The sequence below is a fragment of the Semicossyphus pulcher genome, unplaced genomic scaffold (assembly GCF_022749685.1).
Source record: "Semicossyphus pulcher isolate SPU_LCO1_2020_fin unplaced genomic scaffold, fSemPul1.0.p SCAF_11, whole genome shotgun sequence".
Lineage (NCBI taxonomy): Eukaryota > Metazoa > Chordata > Actinopteri > Labriformes > Labridae > Semicossyphus > Semicossyphus pulcher.
The window spans coordinates 24,730,921-24,752,527 of NW_027211615.1; the positions used below are offsets into that span (position 1 = coordinate 24,730,921).

General features: G+C 42.5%; 1 protein-coding gene across 1 annotated transcript in view; it reads left to right on the plus strand.

Moving 5' to 3' along the window:
- map3k5 (mitogen-activated protein kinase kinase kinase 5) overlaps window positions 1-21,607 on the plus strand; it is a 96,781-nt gene that overhangs the window by 72,542 nt on the left and 2,632 nt on the right. The window contains exons 16-29 of the mRNA XM_069655400.1: window positions 2,090-2,217; window positions 2,406-2,542; window positions 4,162-4,267; window positions 9,393-9,550; window positions 12,602-12,779; window positions 14,734-14,751; window positions 15,937-16,114; window positions 16,770-16,938; window positions 17,049-17,234; window positions 17,989-18,094; window positions 19,443-19,686; window positions 19,783-19,895; window positions 20,657-20,778; window positions 21,075-21,151. Coding sequence (XP_069511501.1) covers window positions 2,090-2,217; window positions 2,406-2,542; window positions 4,162-4,267; window positions 9,393-9,550; window positions 12,602-12,779; window positions 14,734-14,751; window positions 15,937-16,114; window positions 16,770-16,938; window positions 17,049-17,234; window positions 17,989-18,094; window positions 19,443-19,686; window positions 19,783-19,895; window positions 20,657-20,778; window positions 21,075-21,151 — 1,920 coding nt within the window. The remainder of the gene's footprint in view (window positions 1-2,089; window positions 2,218-2,405; window positions 2,543-4,161; window positions 4,268-9,392; window positions 9,551-12,601; window positions 12,780-14,733; window positions 14,752-15,936; window positions 16,115-16,769; window positions 16,939-17,048; window positions 17,235-17,988; window positions 18,095-19,442; window positions 19,687-19,782; window positions 19,896-20,656; window positions 20,779-21,074; window positions 21,152-21,607) is intronic.

Sequence of the window (21,607 nt, forward strand, 5' to 3'; positions counted from 1 at the left end):
ACTGCCACGCTTTTTCCCCCCCCGATAATCACATCAGCGAGTCAGCAGGCCGCTCGGCTGCAAAGAATGCAGAGAATTCTGGTAAATAATTCAGAAGTGGATTGAAATGTGAAGACAGGCAGAGAGACAGAGAGGAAGAGGGTGTGATTCATGCAGAGAGCTGGATGTGAAAGAAACCGCTGGGAGGCATGCGATCAAGATTCAAGCTGGCAGTTTTTCTGCTTTATTCTTTTGGCTTTTAGCAAAAGACACAGTGACAGTGACGTCTCAATCTATAAGCCGTCTTTCTCTGCTGAATAATCAGGTTGTTTGTGGATTTTTTTATGTAGTTTTAATCTCAGTAAGTGCAGAAAAACAAAGGGGATAGACAGAAAAACCGACATGCAACTATTTTACGAGAAGATCAGTCCTCTTTGTTAAATTACTAGTTTATATTTTCTAGCTTCTTTGATTTCTATGATGGTAAAGTTAATATTTTCAGGTTAGTTGGACATTTGGGATCTTAGAACTGTTGGTATTCTCAGCCCCTTGCTGATGCTCTATTGACTAATTAGTAATAATTGAATCAAGAAATAATTCAGAGGATGTATCGAGAGAGATAAATATATAGAGTACTTTATTAATCCCAGAGGGCAAATTAGATTGTTCTAGTAGCTTATGACATTCAACATTACAATTAAAATACAAAACAACAAAACAAGAGCAGTCTGAAGGTTTCTGTGCAAAGAGAGCAGTCACAAATACAACAATCAAAGTAATCACCATCCATCCTGTGATATTATATTAACATATACGTATATGTATAGTATGGAGGATAGAGTAGTATTTATATACTGTAGTTATATACGCCCTATAACAAGTCCAATATGAGTGTAGGTATGGATGTGCAATATTATACAAGAAAGATAAGACACTAGAAACATATATACATGTTAAGTAAAAATAATCATTATAACATTTATAGTTACGTGGACTTGAGACTTGGTGACTTAGAGACTTGACTTGAGGCCTGATGACTCGGATGACTTGCGTGTTAGCTGTTAAATATAAAATGATAAAATTCAATGTGGTCAAGTTTCTAACTATCAAGTACAGCGCAAACTGGGAATCATGATTGGATTACTCAAAAAGCTCCCTGTATGTGATTGTCACGATTGGATGACTGGCTGTCAGTCAAACTCCTCGCAACATCAAAGCCCCCAAATAGAATCCTCATCAGTCGTACTCCTTACTACTCAATACGGTCTCAGAGCAGACCATCATCATGGCTGCGTCTGTGCCAAGATAATACAGACACAATTCATTGTCATACTTTTTGAACAGGTTATATAAATTGGCCAATAATATCATTATTAGACGGGCTACTAACACCCTGTCTTTTCTCTTTATAAAGACCGGATACTACAGGTAAGAGTGCTGGATCTAAAAAAAGTGACTTGACTTGCCAAAGAAAAAATGACTCCACTTGGACCAAATGATATATAGACATATTTAAGTATTCAGGCAGTAGTGCGAAAAAGACAGAGTGATTAGTACAAAGAGTCCCGTTCAGTGCAGATGAAGCCATAATGAAAATAAAATGTAGTTGCAGCCTGAAAGCAGGTTTTTGTTTTTGCACTATTTTCTTTATCAGATTTTTGTTTTTATGGTTTGAAATCGGTTTTCTTTGGGCTTTGGCATTTTTTAAGTTTCCAAGCTCTTTTCACTGCTCACATTGTTGGCACTCACTCACGTTGTTCCCGTCGTTATACCGTCTGCTCAATGAAATTTTAATGTTATGGTAATGACGTAAGGGTCGTTTAGCTTCAGTACTTTTCATCTGGGTGTTCTTTTTAAAGGTTTAATGACGCACAGTAAGTTCTTTCTGTTTGTATTTTGTGTTTGTATTTTGTGTGTTGTGCGAATGCTGCAGCAAGATATCTAACATTTCAGAATGGCTTCACAAAAACTGTGGACCTTGGGATGATCAACAAATGAATCATTCTGACTGACGCAAATCCCACTGAAAGCACTGCAAAACATTTGTCTCATTGTCCTGTGTTCTTCTCTAGTTCGGACCATAACATCTTGGGGGGGTTTTTTAACGCAGGTACTCTCAGCCGCTGCACGAGGAGATCGCGCTTCACAAGCACTTAAAGCACAAGAACATCGTGCAGTACCTCGGGTCCATCAGCGAGAACGGCTTCATAAAGATCTTCATGGAGCAGGTGCCTGGAGGTGAGATGATCAACCAAAAGGCCAAAGTTTAAAGTCATTTTTTAGCATGGAAAACGTAGATTGTACATGATTTATCAGAAGTATTGCGGTAGAAGAAAACCACCAGAGACTCTGATTCCCAGTCTGATCAGATCTCAGGTCAGAGTGAGGATATTAACGGTTGTTGAACTTTGTCTCGTGGCGTGCAGGGAGTCTGTCTGCGCTGCTGAGGTCCAAGTGGGGTCCTCTGAAAAACAACGAGCCCACCATCGGCTTCTACACGCGGCAGATCCTGGAGGGACTCAAATACCTGCACGACAACCAGATCGCACACAGAGACATCAAGGTGACTGAACACACGTTACTGAGCAATGTTCTGTTTGTGGCAGCAGTGGCCTGTTGCAGGTTTATTTCAAGGGGGCATCATTTAGAGGCTTTTTTTAATACGCATTGATTGCCATAACACAAGGAGGAATCTTCAATCGCAGCAATTCCAGTTGCTGTCACCACACAGCTAGAAGGTTGCTGGTTCGAATCTTGGTTCAGACGTAGCGGGCCTTTCTGTGTGGAGTTTACATGTTCTCCCCGTGCATGCGTGGGTTCCCTCCAGGTACTCGGGCTATCTCCCACAGTCCAAAGACATGCGTCATGTGACTCTAAAATTGCCCGTTGGTGTGAGTGTGAGCGTGAAAGGTTGTCTGTCTCTGTGTGTCAGCCCTGTGATTGACTGGCGATCAGTCCAGGGTGTAACCCCGCCTCTCGCCCAATGACAGCTGGGATTTTTTAACAGGTAATCCAGGAAGGGAAAGATGTCAGTAGTTGCCGGTTGTCACACTGTTTAACAGGTGATATGTGTGGGGGTGCTCTGCAAAAATATTATGACATTTAAAGAAAAACTGAAAAGAAGCAAAAGAGGAACAGACTGCACTGTTTCCATAAACACACTGATGTGTAAATTTCTGGACAGAAATGGTAAAAGTTTGGTAAAACGTCTCCTGTGGTTTTGTGAGTTTAAAGCTTGCTTGAGGTTCGAAGAGTTAATGTGCTGAATGTGACACGGAGATGCCTTTGCAGAATAATTTCTGACCTATGGAACATTTAAATCCCATCACTGATCAGCTGACTGTTGCTGCGTGCATTAGAGTGATTGCATTCATTTGTTTGCATCTCTAGACAGCATGAAACATGGACACTTATTCATAAGAAACCATGACAAGAAAAGGAAATTATTGACTTTATTTTATAACCATGTAACCCTGTCTGCATTAGTTTAAGATGCATGCAGCAATAGGAAACTTAAATACTTACAAGTCAACAATAACAACCATAATACGAGGAAAATGGCACCCATCCATCCTAAGATACTAATGATCTTTGCAGACTCAAACCCACAAACACAAACTGACACAGAGTCAGGAATGTGAGTTATATAAAGTAAGAAACTGAGTAAATAATTGAAGGGTTGCAGGAGTTGAATCCGTCTCTGTTTAAAACTTGTTCCCTGTGACTCTGAGCAGCAAATCAGATTTGGTGTGAATGCATCCCCAGAGTGTCTCAGCCGCTCACCGCTGTGTACCATTTTCTTCTCAGCTCTGTGGCTACAACAGTAATCTTGTCTTCCCCCTGTAATTTACTATGTAAAATCCCCTCTCTCTGTGTTTTATCTCAGTTATGACAAACACTGATAACACCTCCTCCACACACAGTGATTAAGGTCAGCAGCCTCTTCCAAACGCATCCACCTGCTTTAACAACAGGGTCATATAAGCATCATTAGTAAATGTTAATCACCTTATTTTGGCGGGGACGTCGCCCTCTTCCTCCCACGCGGTGTGTTGTAACCTGCTGTTTGTCGCTTTCAAGGATTTCAAGCACTTCACATTATCTCAGAGGCGTCATGACCTCGGAGTCTCAGCGAGGGGACGGTTGTATCTGTTCTCACTGGTTTCTTTTTTCCATCCGCAGGGCGATAACGTTCTCATCAACACCTACAGCGGCGTCCTGAAGATCTCAGACTTCGGCACATCCAAGAGGCTGGCTGGGATCAACCCCTGCACTGAGACTTTCACAGGTACGCTATAACCCCGCAGACTGACAGACTATATGACTCCCGGATTCCTGTTCACACAAGCCCTTAAAAGTGGATCCTAAAATGGGAGTTTTTAAGTGGGGTTACATGAAGTATTATCAGAAGTGCCCCTGTTAAGCGGGATACACACCACGAGATAATCCAGCTGATTTAGGGCCTGATTCCCCCCTTCAGACAAAAGTCTGCAAAGTCCCGATTTTCTGATGGTTCTAAAGATGATCTCAGATGTTCCTGTGGTGTGAGGGAATTATTCCAGCCTGATGTCCGCCATGTTTATTTACTCTAAAGTCTCGTCTGACCACAAGAGATTTAGTGAGATTTCCAGTTGTGAGTTATGACCACAGACTGTATAAAAAGATGGACGACATGACAGCTCCCAAAAGTGAAGCCAAAACATTGTGAGCGCCCCCTGTTGACTGGCTGCAGTATAGGTCATAAAGCCCGCCTCCTCCATGTTAACAGATGGGACATGAGTCAAACTATAAAATCAAAATACACGTTAAATACATTTTCTGACAAGTTTATTTTAATTAGTTATTTGATGCTGTCCAAATGATGATTGACAGCTCTGTTGACCAATACGGCTCCTGCAGCCGATCTGTTCTTGATTACCAGAGTAGAGGAGGAACGGTGAGAGGAGACGTAACTAAAACAATCACTACAGTCATTGAAGTTTCCATATCTGTGAACGTTAACCTCAGACCAACACAGAGAAGCTGTTCTGCTGTTAAACACGCCGCCGTGCGGGATCCTTGCTGGGTTTTTCTGGTAATTTAAGTGTGTGTTTTGGTTAGTGGAAGTGGCTACGGCGGATCCACCTTCCGATCTCTACTGCGCAGCTCTGGCTCCAAATGAAGTCACCATCACAAGATGACAGCACCTATCACAGGGGCTGTTTTCGCATCACTTTCGTACAGTGAGAGCAGATGGAGACGTGTCATTCATTTATATATACAGTCTTTTCTCTCCACATACTACAGAAACAAAACTGTTCATTCTATCATTATTTGTCGTCATGTGTGGGCTCTCTCACGTTTTCAACATCTGCTTAGATTTAAAAATCTTTTAGTGTGGGCCTGCATTAAATGACTCCCTGATTCCTGTTGCCGCAAACCCTTAAAAATCGATCCTAAAAGGAGAATCTTTAATCTTTAAATCTTTATCAAAAGTGCCCCTTGGACGGGCAGATTAGCAACAGGGAAGCTCTCTCTCCTTTATGTCTCTCTGTGGACGGGGGTGTAGCAAAAGAACATACTTTAGCCACTTAAAAAAAAGTACAACCTAAAAAAATCGAGTTCAAGTGAACACTCTGTTTTGAATATTTCAACCACTTCACCTTGCTTTCAGACGGCCTTTTAGTTTGGCTCTACCTTTTCTCAAGCATACATACACATGCCCACACTGTGTCAGATCAGCTGCTCGGGTCAGGAGATGCTGCAAACAAATGTCTGTATTTAAAGATTTCAAAGGTCATGCTTGTGTCTTTAAATCAAAGAGTGTCCTGGTCAGCGTATGGACTTTTAGTGTTTCTTTGAGTGATATTGGCCTTAGACAGCTGTGGCTAGCTGCACTGACTACGAGCATCAACACTCCACGGGGACAGCTCCACATCTGCAGAGAAGAAGAGGATTCAGTAAAACCAACGCCAAAGAATCCTGCTAGACGCCTGCTAAAAAAGAGCACTGCTGGACCCAACCGTCGGGACGCATAGCACTAAGTAAATAAATGAATGAAACAAGTCACCAAACAACCACAGAAGATTTCCCCCCTCTCTCTGTCAGCCGGTCGAATACATCTTTCCCACCAAAATGAGGGCGTTGACGCTCAAAGTTTTTCAAACCCAGGAAGACCTGCTAATAGATGCCGATTGTCTCTTTTCCGATTGCAAGTGAAGTATACTCCTTTGGGTCACTTTTCTGCTGCGTCACCGCCTGCTGTCACAAACACGTCGGAAACAGGGTTAGTAAGCGATAGTACACACAAAGAACTCACATTATACTCTTTGGTAGGCAGCATGGAGGCCAGTGAAGATGTTTCGGTGGTTAGGTCTTTATTGTATCTATTACTCAGTCAGTCAGTTTATCAAACTCGGTGCCGACAAATTTGGACCGATGTTCAAGTGCTGCTTGGACGGAGACGGGCGTCAGCATCGCGCGGGAAAGGGGGCGGAGATTATTGCGTCAACACGGGTTTTGTGTTGCCATCAATGCTGATGGGAGCCGAGGTGATAATTACCCAGGTCTACTGCAGAGTCATTTGACCCGGGTCTGAATGCTGATTGTAACCTTTCCCACTAAGCAAAAAAGCCGGCTTTAGTTATTCATCTGTGCTCTCTGGTTTATGTACCCTCTTGTCTCCAATGCGGCCTTCGTTTAGTCCTTGGTGTCACAATCACTCATTGTCTTGCATTTGCTGTCTCTTCTCCAAACGGCTGACTGGAACAGCTGATCTGATAAAGAGAGCATTCATAGGAATACAGAGGTTTTACGGTTTAAAAAAATAGTGCAGAAGAAGAAAGGCTCTTTGACTGCAAGGTTAAGCGTTTAAAATATTCAGAGCTAAAGTTTTTTTTTGTATTTGGGATTTTTTAAAGTGGTTAAAGCACATGTTGCTGCAGACCCCGCCCACAGTGGTACATAGCTTCTGTGCAGGTCATCTAGCCGGCTTCTCCAAACACAGGCCGTGCTCACCGTCACCTACTTTAGTTTATTCACTGACTGTTGAAAAGTTTCTCAGACAACCACACACTTCAAAAAATTCCAAACTATCCCTTTAAGTTCTTGGAAATTCCCTTTTCATTGAAACAAGGGGCTATTCTTGGCTCGGTAGTGGCCATAAACGAAGCACAGCGGTGAGATCACCTCCTGCTGATAGTACTTCCTGTCTCGCTGTCATAATTTCACATCTCCTTGGCTTGTAAGTGACATCACTGATCTTGTGCAGTGTTGTTCTTAAGAGGTTTTGGCACAAGTCTGCGGTCAGATCAGGCCAGGTCTGCGTCTGTGTCTTGTCAGCACCACTTGCGGCGGATAACACCATGCGTCAGCTGATTGGAGCAGACAGGGACTTACCCTGAAAGGTGGAGCTCTTTCAGGAAACTGGGCTACTCCTTTTTATAGCCCTGGCCTGCTATAAATGTGCCCCTGCCCTGTTTTTAGCTCAGTACACAAGCCTCTAAAAGCAGCAGATACCGCCCAGTGGGCTATTATTAGAACAAAAGAGTTCTTTCAATGAGGCGCTGAATGTTACTTTGGACTCAGCTGTGATTATAACAACACAGAGAGGCTCTCTGCTGCTGCTCACACAAGGCCCTAAGCCCCGATAAAGCTCTCTTAGCCTGATTGGACATTTGTTGGAATTAAGTTATCGCCTTGTCAACCACTTGATTCAACTATTTCCGGCATTTACATCAGCACCATTCATTAACCGCTGATGTCACGTTTACCTTCAGTTCACTTTGTGGCCTTGGAAGTGTATTCAGCACTTTGTTCATTCACTCCGGTGTTCGTTTCTGAAGCTGAACATTCGTCTGCAACGCTTAGTTGATTCTCAGTTTTATACAAGAAGATATTGAAAGCAAAAGAGAAGTGCATAAATGTTTCCTGAAGCAGAGAGAAAGTTTGACACTCTTTCACTTCTGCTATTGACACGTGTGGACCAAATGTGATTAGTTTCCTTTTAGAGTCAGTTTATTCATTCATTCATTTATGAGGTTTGAGTTTCTTTAAAAGAGCGGGTAATTAGCGTGTCCCACGTACTGAGGCTACAGTCCTCGATGTGACGGCCCCGGGTTCGACTCCCACCCTCGGCCCTTTGCCGCGTCACGTGTCATCCCCCCGCTCTCTCTCCCCCTGTTTCCGACACTACCCACCGTCCTTTCTCCTTAAAAAAAAATAACTACATCATATAAATCGCAAGAAACACACACACTTAAATAAACACCTTTTAAAAATAAGATAATCCTTTATTGATTCGGGTGTTGCAGCAGTGCCAAGACAGAATAGCAAGTAAAGTAAAGAAAAAATAAATTAAAATAAAATACGAGGTATATACAACTGTTAAACAGGTAAGAGACAGGATAAAGTGACCTGGATAAGGTGCAGTAATAAAGAGTGCAAATAAATGCAACCGTATGTATATGTATGTACTGTAGGTAAAATTGCGATTATATAGTATAATATAGTATACTGTAATAAATGTAATATACAGTATGGTATTAATAATAATGATAATATATGTATAATAATAACATTATAATGTATATTACAGCAGCAATACTAGAATTTTGCCGTTTAGAAAAAGGGATTAAAGGTCGTCTGTCTGCTAAATATGCAGCGCTGACAGCCACCAGTTGGCCTAGCTTAGCATAAACATTGTAAACAGGGCAAACAGCAAATGTTGGCTAATTACAAACAGCCTCTTAAAGGAATTTGATATTTTCAGGGAAAACATTTACTTGCTTTCTTTCTGAGAGTTAGATGAAAAGATTGACACTAATCTCATATCTGCCCGTTTGATGTACAGCTTTAGCCGGGAGGCTTTTAGCTTAGCTTAGCACAAAGACTGGAAATGGAAAATGGCTAATCTTGCGTTACGTTAGAAGATACGTTATAGTCTGATAACTGCACATTTGATATAAAGTTTGGGCCAGGCGGCTATAAGCTTAGCTTAGCATAAAGACTAGAAACAGATAGACTAGCTCCGTCTTAAGGTCGCAGAAAAGCTCACAAATTTAGACATATCCTGTTTCTTTAATGTGTACACAGACTTAAGTAAAAAGTACTATAATTCTGTGAGCTTTAGAGATGCTAGCAGGTGGAATTTGTTACCCATGCAAGACGAGCTCACAGCAAGAAAGGAAGTGTATTTCAGCTATTCTTTAAAGTAAAAACTTACTTAAACCAACGCAAACAGATCCAAATATATTGGATAACATTGCAGCCGGACGAGACTGCATCTGCAAAACAAATGATACAACCTGAAAGTATTTTGAGTTTGTTCAGCACTGATACCTAAGGTACACACTTGTACACCCTGACACCTAACAGACATCTACACAAACTAACATCTAATCATCCTGCCTGTGTGTTTATGTGTGTTTGTCCAGGCACGCTGCAGTACATGGCTCCTGAAATCATAGACAAGGGTCCTCGGGGATACGGCAAGCCAGCAGACATCTGGTCTCTGGGCTGCACCATCATAGAGATGGCCACTGGGAAACCACCTTTCTATGAGCTGGGAGAACCGCAGGCTGCCATGTTCAAGGTGAGACACACTGGCATTAACCAAATCCCATCATCCCACTGGGTAATGTGTGTAATTTTAGCACACGGGGTTGTAGAAGGCAAATGAACATCTGTTGTAGAAGTCTTTTGTAAAGTGATGATGAACGGTGAAGATAAACAGCTGCAGCCGAGGATGTGGTCACCTCTCATGTCTGAGAGCTGATAATCTCTCCCCTGCTGTTTATTTATTATCTGATATATTTATCAGGTGTTTAGGATTATGTTAGAGTTTACCATCTGCTTCCTGTTGTTGTCACTTTTGTGTGCATTAAACTAAACTTTGTTTGTCTTGTTCTGCAAACTTCCAGAAGGTGTTTTGTGCACTGAAGTTATTTCTGCTAACATGTTCTGGCACAGAGCGTCTCTGCTCATTGTGTTAAACAAACATTACATGCTGCGACCGACAGTCAGGTCACAGTCGCTGACAGTCTGACATGCAACAGTCGAACCTGTACTGCTCCTTAAGGCCGAAACTAAGCTAACCCCTGACAATGTTTTGTTGGTTTATAATCAAGTTTTATTTAACTTCAAGAACTATTAAAAGTAATGCTGTTTTAGGACACTGTTAGCATGTTGTAGGTATCACACATTACATCATCATTTCCCTTTTTTCTGTTAATTCAGTGTTTTATTTTTGTGTTTTTATTTCGCTCAGGAAAACTGACAACATAACCAGGATGTAGAATCAAACAAAAAATATATATACATTATATACAGAAAGAAATATGATGTACTCTATTTAAGTATGCAGTTTAACATCCAAATATTACAGATAAATTATTCTGCTGACTGGAATGCTTGGTTACATTGTAACCTTGGTTCTCTGAGTGAAGAGACTCCAGAGTGAAGAGTCTCTCCACTCTGTAACATATTCCAGAGTAGGGGAGCTGGAGAGTCTCAGTACGATAGAAAAAGCAGTTTTACAAAGCCAGATTTTTTAATTTATAATTCAATGACCAATGACCTCTTACTTGGGGCTTTGCGGTGGTGCAGTGATTAAAGCTGTCGCCTCATAAGGTTCCTGGTCCGAATCCTGCTTCTGACGTAGCGGGCCTTTCTGTGTGGAGTTTGCATGTTCTCCCCGTGCATGCGTGGGTTCCCTCCGGGTGCTCCGGCTTCCTCCCACAGTCCAAACACATGCTCGTTAGGTTACTTGGTGACTCTAAAAGCCCGTAGGTGTGAATGTGTCTAAGGCTGCTTTCATACTGCAGCTAAAAGTGCCCAGATCTGACTTTTTAAAAAAAGTGTGAACAGCAAAAAGTTGCATGATGTCGCATCTTTTTATTCTGAACTGGGCTATTTGAATATGTGTCCAAAATGCGACCTTTATTTGAACACTCGTATTGGAATTGGTCCACATTGCCATGGTAATATGCACATTTCCAGGAGTGATTCTCAAGGAGAAGGAGAAAACCTTTTTTCACTTGACCATGGAGGACACGCAGCAGTGGGGAGACGGCTGTGTGCTCGAAAATATTTAGAGAGAATTTTGCGACTCTTGTCCGTTTTCCCCGACTCTGATGGGGATGTCGCTCACTTGCACAAAAGTTTATGCACATCCAACGGCCGAGAGCATATCTCATTGATATCATACCAGGGTCAGTTTGTTAAATAGATATGAACAGTGACCTCCGATACGAGCCCCAAATCGAAACTGAGCATGAAGGCCTGCAGTATGAATGCAGCCTATGTGTGAGCCCTGTGATTGACTGGCGATCAGTCCAGGGTGTAACCCCGCCTCTCGCCCAATGACAGCTGGGATAGGCTCCAGCCCCCCTGCGACCCTAAACAGGATAAGTGGTATAGATAATGGATGGATGATTATTTACTTAACTAGGTTACTAAAAATATAATGTAGGTAGTTGGGAGTTTATTTCACCTGCCAGGAGCTTTGACACTACCAGCCCTTAAATGCATTCAACTGATGAAAAAATACTGCACAAGTAAGTGTGTTGTGCAGTTCGTTCTATAAGCCTGGACCTTTAAACCCACTGTGTTTTGTGCAGTTATTACGTAGTACTTACTTTAAAAGATTCTTCCTCTGGGCTAAGTTTATCACAGAGGCCATCAACTGAAACTATCAGCAAGTCTGGCGCCTGCAGGTATCGGTTCCCTTTTCTATTGAAACAACAGCAGTCAATCAGCTGTTGTGCACCTGCATTGTGTTACCACCTGCGTGCTGTAATGTGATCCAGCCCAGCAGAAACTCCAAATATTGTGCATGCACGAACATTTGTTTGAACACAAACAAACATGTGTAGCTCAAAGAGAGGAACCAGCACACACTCGCTCATGCTTCCAGTTTCTATGCGTGCGTGTTGTTCGACACTTCACACTGTGTATTCGCTGTGGACGGAAATGTAACAGGCCTCACACTAATGAAATATTGTTCTCAGCCATGTGCAGCCCATTAAGGACAGTAAAGATGTTTAAGGGCTGTCTGGAAAGCATTATAGAGCTCCTGTCAAAGCTGTGAATCATGGAACTTTCCGTAAGATGTGATTTAATTAAAGGGATGTGAATTCAAACAAGGAGGAGTGTGTAACTGTGCCGAAGAGACCCTCTAGTAAACAAAACATGAAAGCTGAAGCCGCCGTCTCCTCTCCTTCTGGCCAAAGATCACATAATTCATGCAACTGCAAGTGCAATCGCATCATCTATATCTCCAGCATGTTGCGTCTGCACTTTGTGAGAGTTGATCCTTCCTTATAGACTCTTCACTCATCCTTGAGGAATGTCTCACGGGAGGGGCATCTCCCGGCTAATCTTAAGTCAACATTCCTCAACAGCAACGACAGGAATTTCTAGCCTTCTTATTATCAGGAGAGTCTTGAACTTTAAACGTTGTTTCTCTCAAGTGCTGCCCCGAGCTACAGGCAGGGCATGAAGCACAGTGTCACAGTTCACCGGGTAAACACTCACGTTGCACTGGAGTTATGTCCTTGCGGTTAATCAGGAGGGATCTCAGTGCAATCTTTATTATTTTGAAGTTCATGGCTCCTTCTGAACTGCATGTGTCCTTTCTCTGCAGGTGGGCATGTTTAAGATCCACCCAGAGATCCCAGAGTCCATGTCGCCGGAGGCCAAAGCCTTCATACTGCGCTGCTTCGAGCCCGACCCAGACCGGCGTGCCACGGCCTTCGACCTGCTCACCGACGAGTTCCTCACCGTCACGAGTCGCAAGAAGAAGAGCAAGAGCAGCTTCACAGGTGGGTCCAGTTTAGTTCACCTCTGCAGCCTTTTTTAAAAATGTTTTTTACTTTATTTTGTGTTTTTATCTCAACTTGCTTAATTAAAAATGTAGCTAGGTTTCCACGGGTCCACACAAGGAGATAAAAATATAAATAAACTGCAATTTTAAGACATGAAAAGACAAATCAAAAACAAATCTGCAGCCAGGAGAGGGTTAGCTTAGCTTAGCATAAGAAACATGGAAAACAACTGCATTAAAATCCACCTTTAAGTGTCACATTTTAAGACACATATATAATGTTACAATGTTAAATGTCCACACTAAACATGGGTGAAGTTTCAAATCTGTTGGAGTAATCCCCAGGCTTCTCAGCTCAGTCTGCAGGCTGCTGTGAACGCCAGCTTTCACACAGTTTTTTCCACACGCTGCACTTTGTGACGTCACAAAGTGCCGCCTCAGCTGGCCAATCAGAAGAAAGTGGGCTCGTAGGGGCGGGGTTTCTTAAAGGGACAGAGCTGACTGAGTCGTTTCAGGCAGAGGCTGTATGAGGGCCTGCACAGAGCACCAGTGTGAGAACGTTAACTGTAAATTATGCTAAGCTACTCCACAGGTATCACAGAGTAAAATATGAAGCTTGAAATTAGTATAATACCCCCTCTTTAAGTGCAAATTTTAAATTTAAACTCAACAGCTTGTGCTTTTACAAGGCGTTTTGTGCTGACTATTTCTTGGCCTGGAACACCCAGACAAAAAGCCAATCTCAGAAGACAAGAAACAATATTGATTGTCCTTATGACAGGAAATCAATCACCTTATCTAACTCTTGACAAGACACTGAAAATTGATCCTTCCAAATATTAAACAATTCCTGTACCTGGCTAATAAAGAATGTTATCATTAAGCAAGATCACACTCGAGGCTGATATATTCAAACCAACATCACGACCTCGAGTGTGATATTACACAACAGTTAAACAAGCAGCAAATAGTAGTAAACAGTAACAGTCAACAACAGATTATTTTTTGCTCCACCAACTCAACTAGTTCCACAACTTAACTGAAACTGGACTTTTGTTGCCAAGCAACCCAAACATTCTCCTACACTCTGTGTGTACAGGTCACCACAGATCAGCTGATTTTTATCATGTACATTTATCTGTTTTAATTTATTATCAATCAGTGAAATAAGAGTCTGCTGTGTGATTCAGAGGGACCAGCTTGATCACTGTAGACATACACGGTCTGCTGTAATGTTAAATAACAGTATTCAGAACAGCTGGCTGAGGCGGAGGGATACACAGAGTAGAAAGTCCCAGTGTTCTCTATATCACCGCTCATGGAATGCCTTTTATCCAATCAGATAACTTGATCGGAACAAAATGTAAAACCTAAAATACAGCGAGAACTGCTCATGTTTCAAACTGCTGCAGGGCGGAAAAAGTGGATTGGAGAACAAAGTTTAAGACAGAAACTCAAACCTTAAAGATTTTTCATCAGTTAATGTTAAAAAGCTTCAAACTTTATTTCATTTCCCTTTTTCTTTATGAAGCTGTCAAACTATTGCATCTTATTTGAAGTTAAAGCAAACAAAGCTTAGCCTGGAAACCTCTTTTAAAGTTGATATTGATCCCTGCTCATGATGCTCACATAGAAACTGAGGAACAGTTTCACATCACTACTTTAGTCATCAGAAGTCAATATTTATTTTGGCTCAGGTTTGAAGTGTCCTTAGACGTTCCTGATGTGTCACCTGCTGCTCGCTACAAGTTCATCATGTGACCTGAACACACCCCGTGTCATTGTCTGGGTTAAACAGTGGTTCTGCTGTCATGTTCTCTGGCACCAGAACAGAAGATTAGAAAAAGATTAAAGTTTGACTTCTCTGAACTGTTTTTCTGTTTCATTCAGGGAATCATGTCCTGATTTGTTCTGGTTTCACTGCTGACACACATTTTGTTTTTCCCCCACAGCTCTGTCCCCGGGGTCAGGTGAGTTACTTTGCTTTCTACACTTCTGTTTCTTATTATCCTTCCTCTTCTTCGTCTTTGTATTTTTCTTCTTCCACTTAATCTTCTTCCACTTCTTCTTCTTCTTTTAATTTTTTTCCATGTCTTTTTCCTTTTTCCTTTTTTTTCCTTTATCATTTTTCTTTTTTCTTCCATGTTCTACTTCTTCTTCTACTTTTCTCCCTCATTTTTCCCCGTTTCTTTTTCTTCTTCTTTTCTTTACCTTCTTCTATTTTTCTCTTTTGTTTACCTTTTTCTTTTCCTTGTCCTTTCCCTTTCCTTATCTTCTCCTTCTCCTTCTCCTTCTCCTTCTTCTCCTTCTCCTTCTCCTTCTCCTTCTCCTTCTTCGTCTTTTCCTTGTCCTTCTTCTCCTTCTTCTCCTTCTCCTTCTCCTTCTTCGTCTTTTCCTTGTCCTTCTTCTCCTTCTCCTTCTTCTCCTTCTCCTTCTCCTTCTCCTTCTTCTCCTTCTCCTTCTCCTTGTCCTTCTTCCTCTTCTCCTTCTCCTTCTTCTTCTTCTCCTTCTCCTTCTCCTTGTCCTTCTTCTCCTTCTCCTTCTTCTTCTTCTCCTTCTCCTTCTTCTTCTTCTTCTTCTCCTTCTCCTTCTTCTTCTCCTTCTCCTTCTCCTTCTTCTTCTTATTCTCCTTCTCCTTCTCCCTCTCCTTCTTCTCCTTCTTCCCTCACCACCACTGTGCCTGCTGTATAATGTGTATGTCAGTGCGAGGAACATCAGCTGAAGAGTATCTAGGCTACAGATTTCTTTTTCCCTGCCGGTGGCCTCGCTCGCACGACTCTGCCCTTTCACAACACTCAAAATAGACATCGCACAACATGACTTCTTTCTAAATGCTTGAATGTCTCCATAATCCCGCTTTCATAATTTATACACAATGGCTGTAATTTGCTGCCAGGCACATCAGATAAAGCTCCTCTCCCTCTAAACATGATGACGGAGAATTATCTGATTTTTCTGTCTGAAAGGAGACACAATTTTCTGTCAGCACTTTTACTAATTTCTCCTCTTGAAAGCTCCAGCTCTCTTTGTTATGAAGGAACAGCTCCTGCTTCCTGATTGGCCGTCGTCTGAGCTACAAAGCAGCACATTAGCCTGTTAGCTGAATTGAATGCTGCAACGGGCACGTGTAAAGGTTTTAATTGTGCGTCCTTCAGAGTACCTGCGCAGTATCTCGCTGCCCGTGCCCGTGGTGGTGGAGGACACCAGCAGCAGCAGCGAGTACGGCTCCGTCTCCCCTGACAATGACCTCAACACAAACCCCTTCATCTTCAAACCCAGCGTCAAGTGCTACAGCGAGAGGGACGTCAAGGGGCCGCGGTCACTCTTCCTCAGGTACGACAAGAGGGGCCAGGACAGGTTTTTCTGTCATGGGGTCGAGGTCGTCAGTCAGTTTTTCTCTTCAGCTTAGATTGACATAAAGTTTAGTGCCGTTTATAATAAGCTCATTGTCCCTATGAGGCCCTTATCTCAGTTTATTTCAAAGCAATTACTGTTTTACAGCCTGTCGAGGGTGTGTATCAGGGTTTCCACCCTCTTTAACTACATTGCGTACTTCCCAGATGTAAACAGTTCAACCAAAGAAACATTTGAATACTCCTGAAGAGGAAGTCAAATAAACCAGAGAGAAGCCTTCAGGCAAAACGTGCAGAGAGATTATTATTAAAAAATAATTTGTCCCAGTTGCCATAAAATATCTTAATCAGTAAGGACGCTTTAAAGTCAGCCTTCAGCCTCATCCTGCACACCCCTTTAATATGCACCTTTAAGAACCTGGTGCTCTCCTTTATTGTTAAACAGAACAAATGCAGATTAACAAAACAGAAACGCACAGTTTCTCCAGGTTTGGTTTGGAGATGGCTCTGAGTGAGACACTCACACAGAATGCAGCCGTATGTTTTCTTTGTAATTACTTAAAATTGAAGAAACGCTGGATTGAAGAGCATGAGAAGCTGTTGTTCCAGACTCTTGTGCTTTCTTTTCTCCTCAGCATCCCAGTGGAGAACTTCGAGGACCACAGCGCTCCTCCGTCTCCCGATGAGAAGGACTCAGGCTTCTTCATGCTTAGAAAGGACAGCGAGAGACGAGCCACGCTGCACCACATCCTGACCGAGGACCGGGACAAGGTGGTGGCCAACCTGATGGAGGCGCTCACACAGGTGGGTTAAGGAATACACCATCAGTCATTTAGATACTTCAAATATACATACCCTCGTGCCACTTGTGCACCTCAACGCGTTCCTGTCATGGCTTCCCCTCCCACCTCCAGGGCTCCGAGGGGATGAAGCTGAAGCCTCAGCACATCTCCACGCTTGTGGTCAGCCTGGCCGACTTTGTTCGCATGGCGGACAGGAAGATCATCGCCAACACGCTGTCTCAACTCAAGCTGGAGCTGGACTTTGACAGCACCGCCATCAGCCAGCTGCAGGTCGTGCTGTTTGGCTTTCAGGACGCTGTAAGTATTGAACACAAAAAATGCAAAGACAAATGTTTGCATAGAGGGAAGAAGGAAGAAGAAGAGTAGGACATTAAACCCTCGTTAGGGGTTTATCTGATGCTGAAACTCTCCTCACATGCTGCTCATTTTCTCCTGCAAATGTAACATGTGACTTCTCCTCTATCTGTGGACTGAGCTCCTCCTAGCCTTTTGCATAAACCGTGTGCTCTGAACACTTCAGTTATAATTGTTGTCATTTCACATGAGCTGCAGGCAGGAGCAGGCTGCCGTGCTGCTGCTCCGCCTGCACACAGATCAGAGAGATAACTGTGAATATTTGTAACCTTTTTGCACACTGTGCAAATACTCCTGACAGATCCCCCCCTTCCGAACGCTGAGCTGCCCTCTCTCTCAGAAATGAAGTTGTGCAGATGAAACGACTCCAAAGCAAAGTGGTTGTTTTTCATGTTCAGTGAGGGCTGTTGCGTAATGCTGCGAGGTGAAGCTCTGACGCCTCCTGTTGGTCACTTACAAAACAGTTTACAGTAGAAAAAATAGAGTCGTGCAGGTTGGAGGATTTATAGTTTGGTTTGTAGTGCATACATTAAAATAGTAAGGACTGAAATATCTGCAAAAGATTTGTGGTGCTTGTGAAATGCAGGGAATAAAGGAGTATCAACTATTCAATCGTGGGAGGAAACATGGATAAATAAACAATAAAATATATATAAAACAGGATATTTTTGATGATTTGAAATCTTCATGTTTTTAGGTGAACAAAGTGCTGCGAAACCACAACATCAAGCCTCACTGGATGTTCGCTCTGGACAACATCATCCGCAAAGCTGTGCAGACGGCCATCACCATCCTGGTGCCAGGTAACGTCAATACAGTCTGGAGCCAAACTTGTCTAAATAAGTTATCACTCGTCCCTCTGGGCCGCGCTGGCTGCATGGTCTGTGTGGAGGTACAGTAATCATAGCTTTTTGGTGGAAGACAAGATATTTTAAAGGCTGGGGATGTTCGGCGATGGCGACTAAAACCCCAAACTCTTTTTTCTTTTTTAACAATAAGGGCTTGAACTGACTACTGTAGTGTGTTCGACATAGGAGCATTACTGTTTAAAAATGAGAAATGTAGAACTTATAGCAGCTGTACAAGCACAACTGATGTGCAGCTGAGTCAGGCAGTTTGTATATTTTTGCAGAAAATTACAGAGAATTAAGACAAACACTTGATTTAGCTGCTAGATTGAGTCAAGATGATGTATTTGGGACTGAAAGCGAACATGTAATTTAGGAAAAAGCCATACATTTTGAGAACTGACTCCATCTATAACCACAAAAAGTAGTGCTGTCAGGCGATTAAAAAAATGCATCTCATTAATTACAGGCATCAGCTATAGTCTGACGATGATATATCCTCTGGGGACAACGGTGAACATGTCGGGCGTGTCCGGTTTAGCCAGCAGTTAGCGATAAACGACTTCCGGTCATGACTTCCTTTTCCATGGGCTGCATTGTTTACAGAAAAAGAAACTTTTTCTTGTGATTTATTTTAATTAGCAAGTATTAAGTTTGCTGAAATTTCAACATCATGATGCAGATTAGTAAAAGTAAAAGTGAAGCTCTGTCAGGTCTGTCGTCAAGAGGAGAAAATGCTTGTTTGTTGAACGGAGGTCGGATCGATCTGATGCATTTGAGGAAGTCGGGAAATCTGATCACTGAACGGCTTTCGAGACACCGCGTCAAGGGAATTCATCTTAAGTTGAATGTAGAACAGATTGTTAGCTGTTAGCATGCAGATGTCTGTTTATAGAAATTAATAAGAGGCTAAATCATCATCAGATGACGCTGATGGGAGCCGGGATGTCATTACGGCGCATTGCGTTACGCCTGCTTTTGCTCTCCTCGCGGACTGTTTTTCCTGCATACGAAGCAGCCTGCTGATACGTGATTGGTCAATATTACTCGGACTACACGCGTGGTTCAAACAGAACACTTATCTTCCTGGAAATCCACGTCCCTGCCTACAGATTCTATATTTCTATGTAGAATCTGTAAATAGGGATTAGCCTTGAATCAGTGCAGCGTAAGAATCATTCAAAATGTCCGTAGAACCAGTGATTTAATATCACAAATCCATAAACAAACAAACTGCATCAAATCCATCCTATGAATCATCTTTAATTGAATCACTGATTTGATGTTGTGTGTCCGTGTTCAGAGCTGCGGCCTCACTTCAGCCTGGCGTCAGAAAGCGACCCGGCCGAGCAGGAGGACGTAGACGACGACGCCGAGCCGGAGAGAAACTCCACCCACCAGAGCCGGCCGCCTCCCGTCCCCGCTCACGACGACACCGTGGCCACGTCGGGAGTGAGCACGCTCAGCTCCACCGTCTCACACGAGTCCCACAATGCTCAGCGCTCTGTGAGCATGGAGCTGGGCAGGATGAAGCTGGAGACCAACAGGTGATTAGATGCTGTGATTAGATAAAGTACAGGAGGATGTGATCTGTTCAGATTTAAAGAAATAAACCCTCCTGTCGTGTCTGTGTTTGACTGCAGGCTGCTGGAACAGCTGCTGGAGAAGGAGAGAGAGTATCAGGCCATCCTGCAACAAGTGCTGGAGGAGAGGGAGCAGGAGATCAGACTACTGAGGCTGCGATCTGAGCCCGCAGGTCCACACTTACCTCTTTACTCTGACTGTCTGCTACACTATAGCAGCCCTTTTATAACCATTTTACTTCCACTTTGGCTCACTGAACAAACCATCCACAGCTGATCTGTCATAACTGAATCAAAGACAGAGTAATTAAAGTCCAGAGAAATATCCAAAATTCAGTTTGTTTCAGATATTTTCCCTCGAGCTGTCTTTCATTTTTCACTAATAGCTCTCTAAATCATTCATACAAGTTGTGACATGACAAAGCTGGAGGTGCAAATTGTGAGACTTCAAATTCTGACTCGGACAAAAAAAACATATTTTCTTTGCTGACTCGAATTAATAACTGTGTCTGATCCCAATCCTTTTATTAGTGTACAAACTCCTTGTGCAAACGTTTACTTCTGTTGCAAAATGGAGCTCAGTTGTTGTTGGATTTTGAGCCCGAAACTGAATCATGATCAAAAACAAGATGCCTCTTTTAGGGTCTATTTTCAGTGTAACTGTATTCAACAGTTCCAGCTTTATAAATGATGAATTATCTATAATGACAATAATCAAGCTGCAGGCTTTTATGTAACAGTTTGAAATGAGCCAACAGTAAAATCCTGCTTTTACATGAGTTGCTTGTAATACTTTGAGGAGATTTTCCTTTCATACTTTTACTTTACATTTGCAATGCAGGTCTTTCAGGGCTTAATGAACGATCTGAATGCTGCAGTACATTCTATTTTTCCAGTGTGTCTAAAGTTGTCTCTTCTCTGTGTTGTCTGACAGACGTCCCCACATCGTCAGTTGTCCCTGAAGCACAGACGAGTCAACCTGCAGAGAGACGTGAAGACTCCGATCTGACCAGCTGGCTGAGGCTCCACGGTGCCGACCAGGACGCCATAGACAGAGTGCGTTTACTCCGCTGTTGATTGGTTAACTTCACACAAATCGGCAGCACAACATACAGAGCTCGTGTTTGTGGTTCTTTGAGTGTTATTTCTGCATTCCCACAATAGAAGGAAGTATTTTTACATTAGTGTTACGAGGTGCTAGATTAAACCATAAATTAAGACAATTTTAAGCATTTTACAGTTTGTCAGTTTCTACTAACAGCAGGTTACCTAAGAAGAAGAAGAAGTTTCTTAAATCTCATGTAACTGTAAAGTTTGTTTCAGTCCTCATTTCATGCATCTCTTTCCTCTAGATACTGAATGAGGAGTACACGTTGAACGACATCCTCCACGATGTAACGAGAGACGATCTGAAGAGTTTAAGACTGAGGTAGTGTTTTTTTTTGTTGGGTTTGCTTTCACTTCTGTATCCAATTGTTTGATACAGAAACACATGCTGACAGTCATATCTAGAAACCACTGCAGCCGCATCTTGTATCTCTATATTTTCCTGTTGTTTAAGATTGTACAGAGATAAAAATCTGACTTCCTTTCTCAGAAATCATTCACGATAGAATGAAACTTTGCTCACAGGATCTGAAATTGTCTCAAATGTGTCACAGCCCAGGAGGTGACTTTGAAATGTAAGAACATTTGAAACAAAACCGTGATTCTCTTTTTAAATCTAGTATACGGCGGTTGTTAAAGTTATAATCTCAAAGATCTCAGTTTCGTTCTCTTTGGCAGCACCTATGGCGATAAACGGTAATTGCAGGAGCACACTTCCCAGATATCCAGACAGTGTTGCATGTGTGACGTCCACGGTCGGCTCCGGTTGTAACTCTTG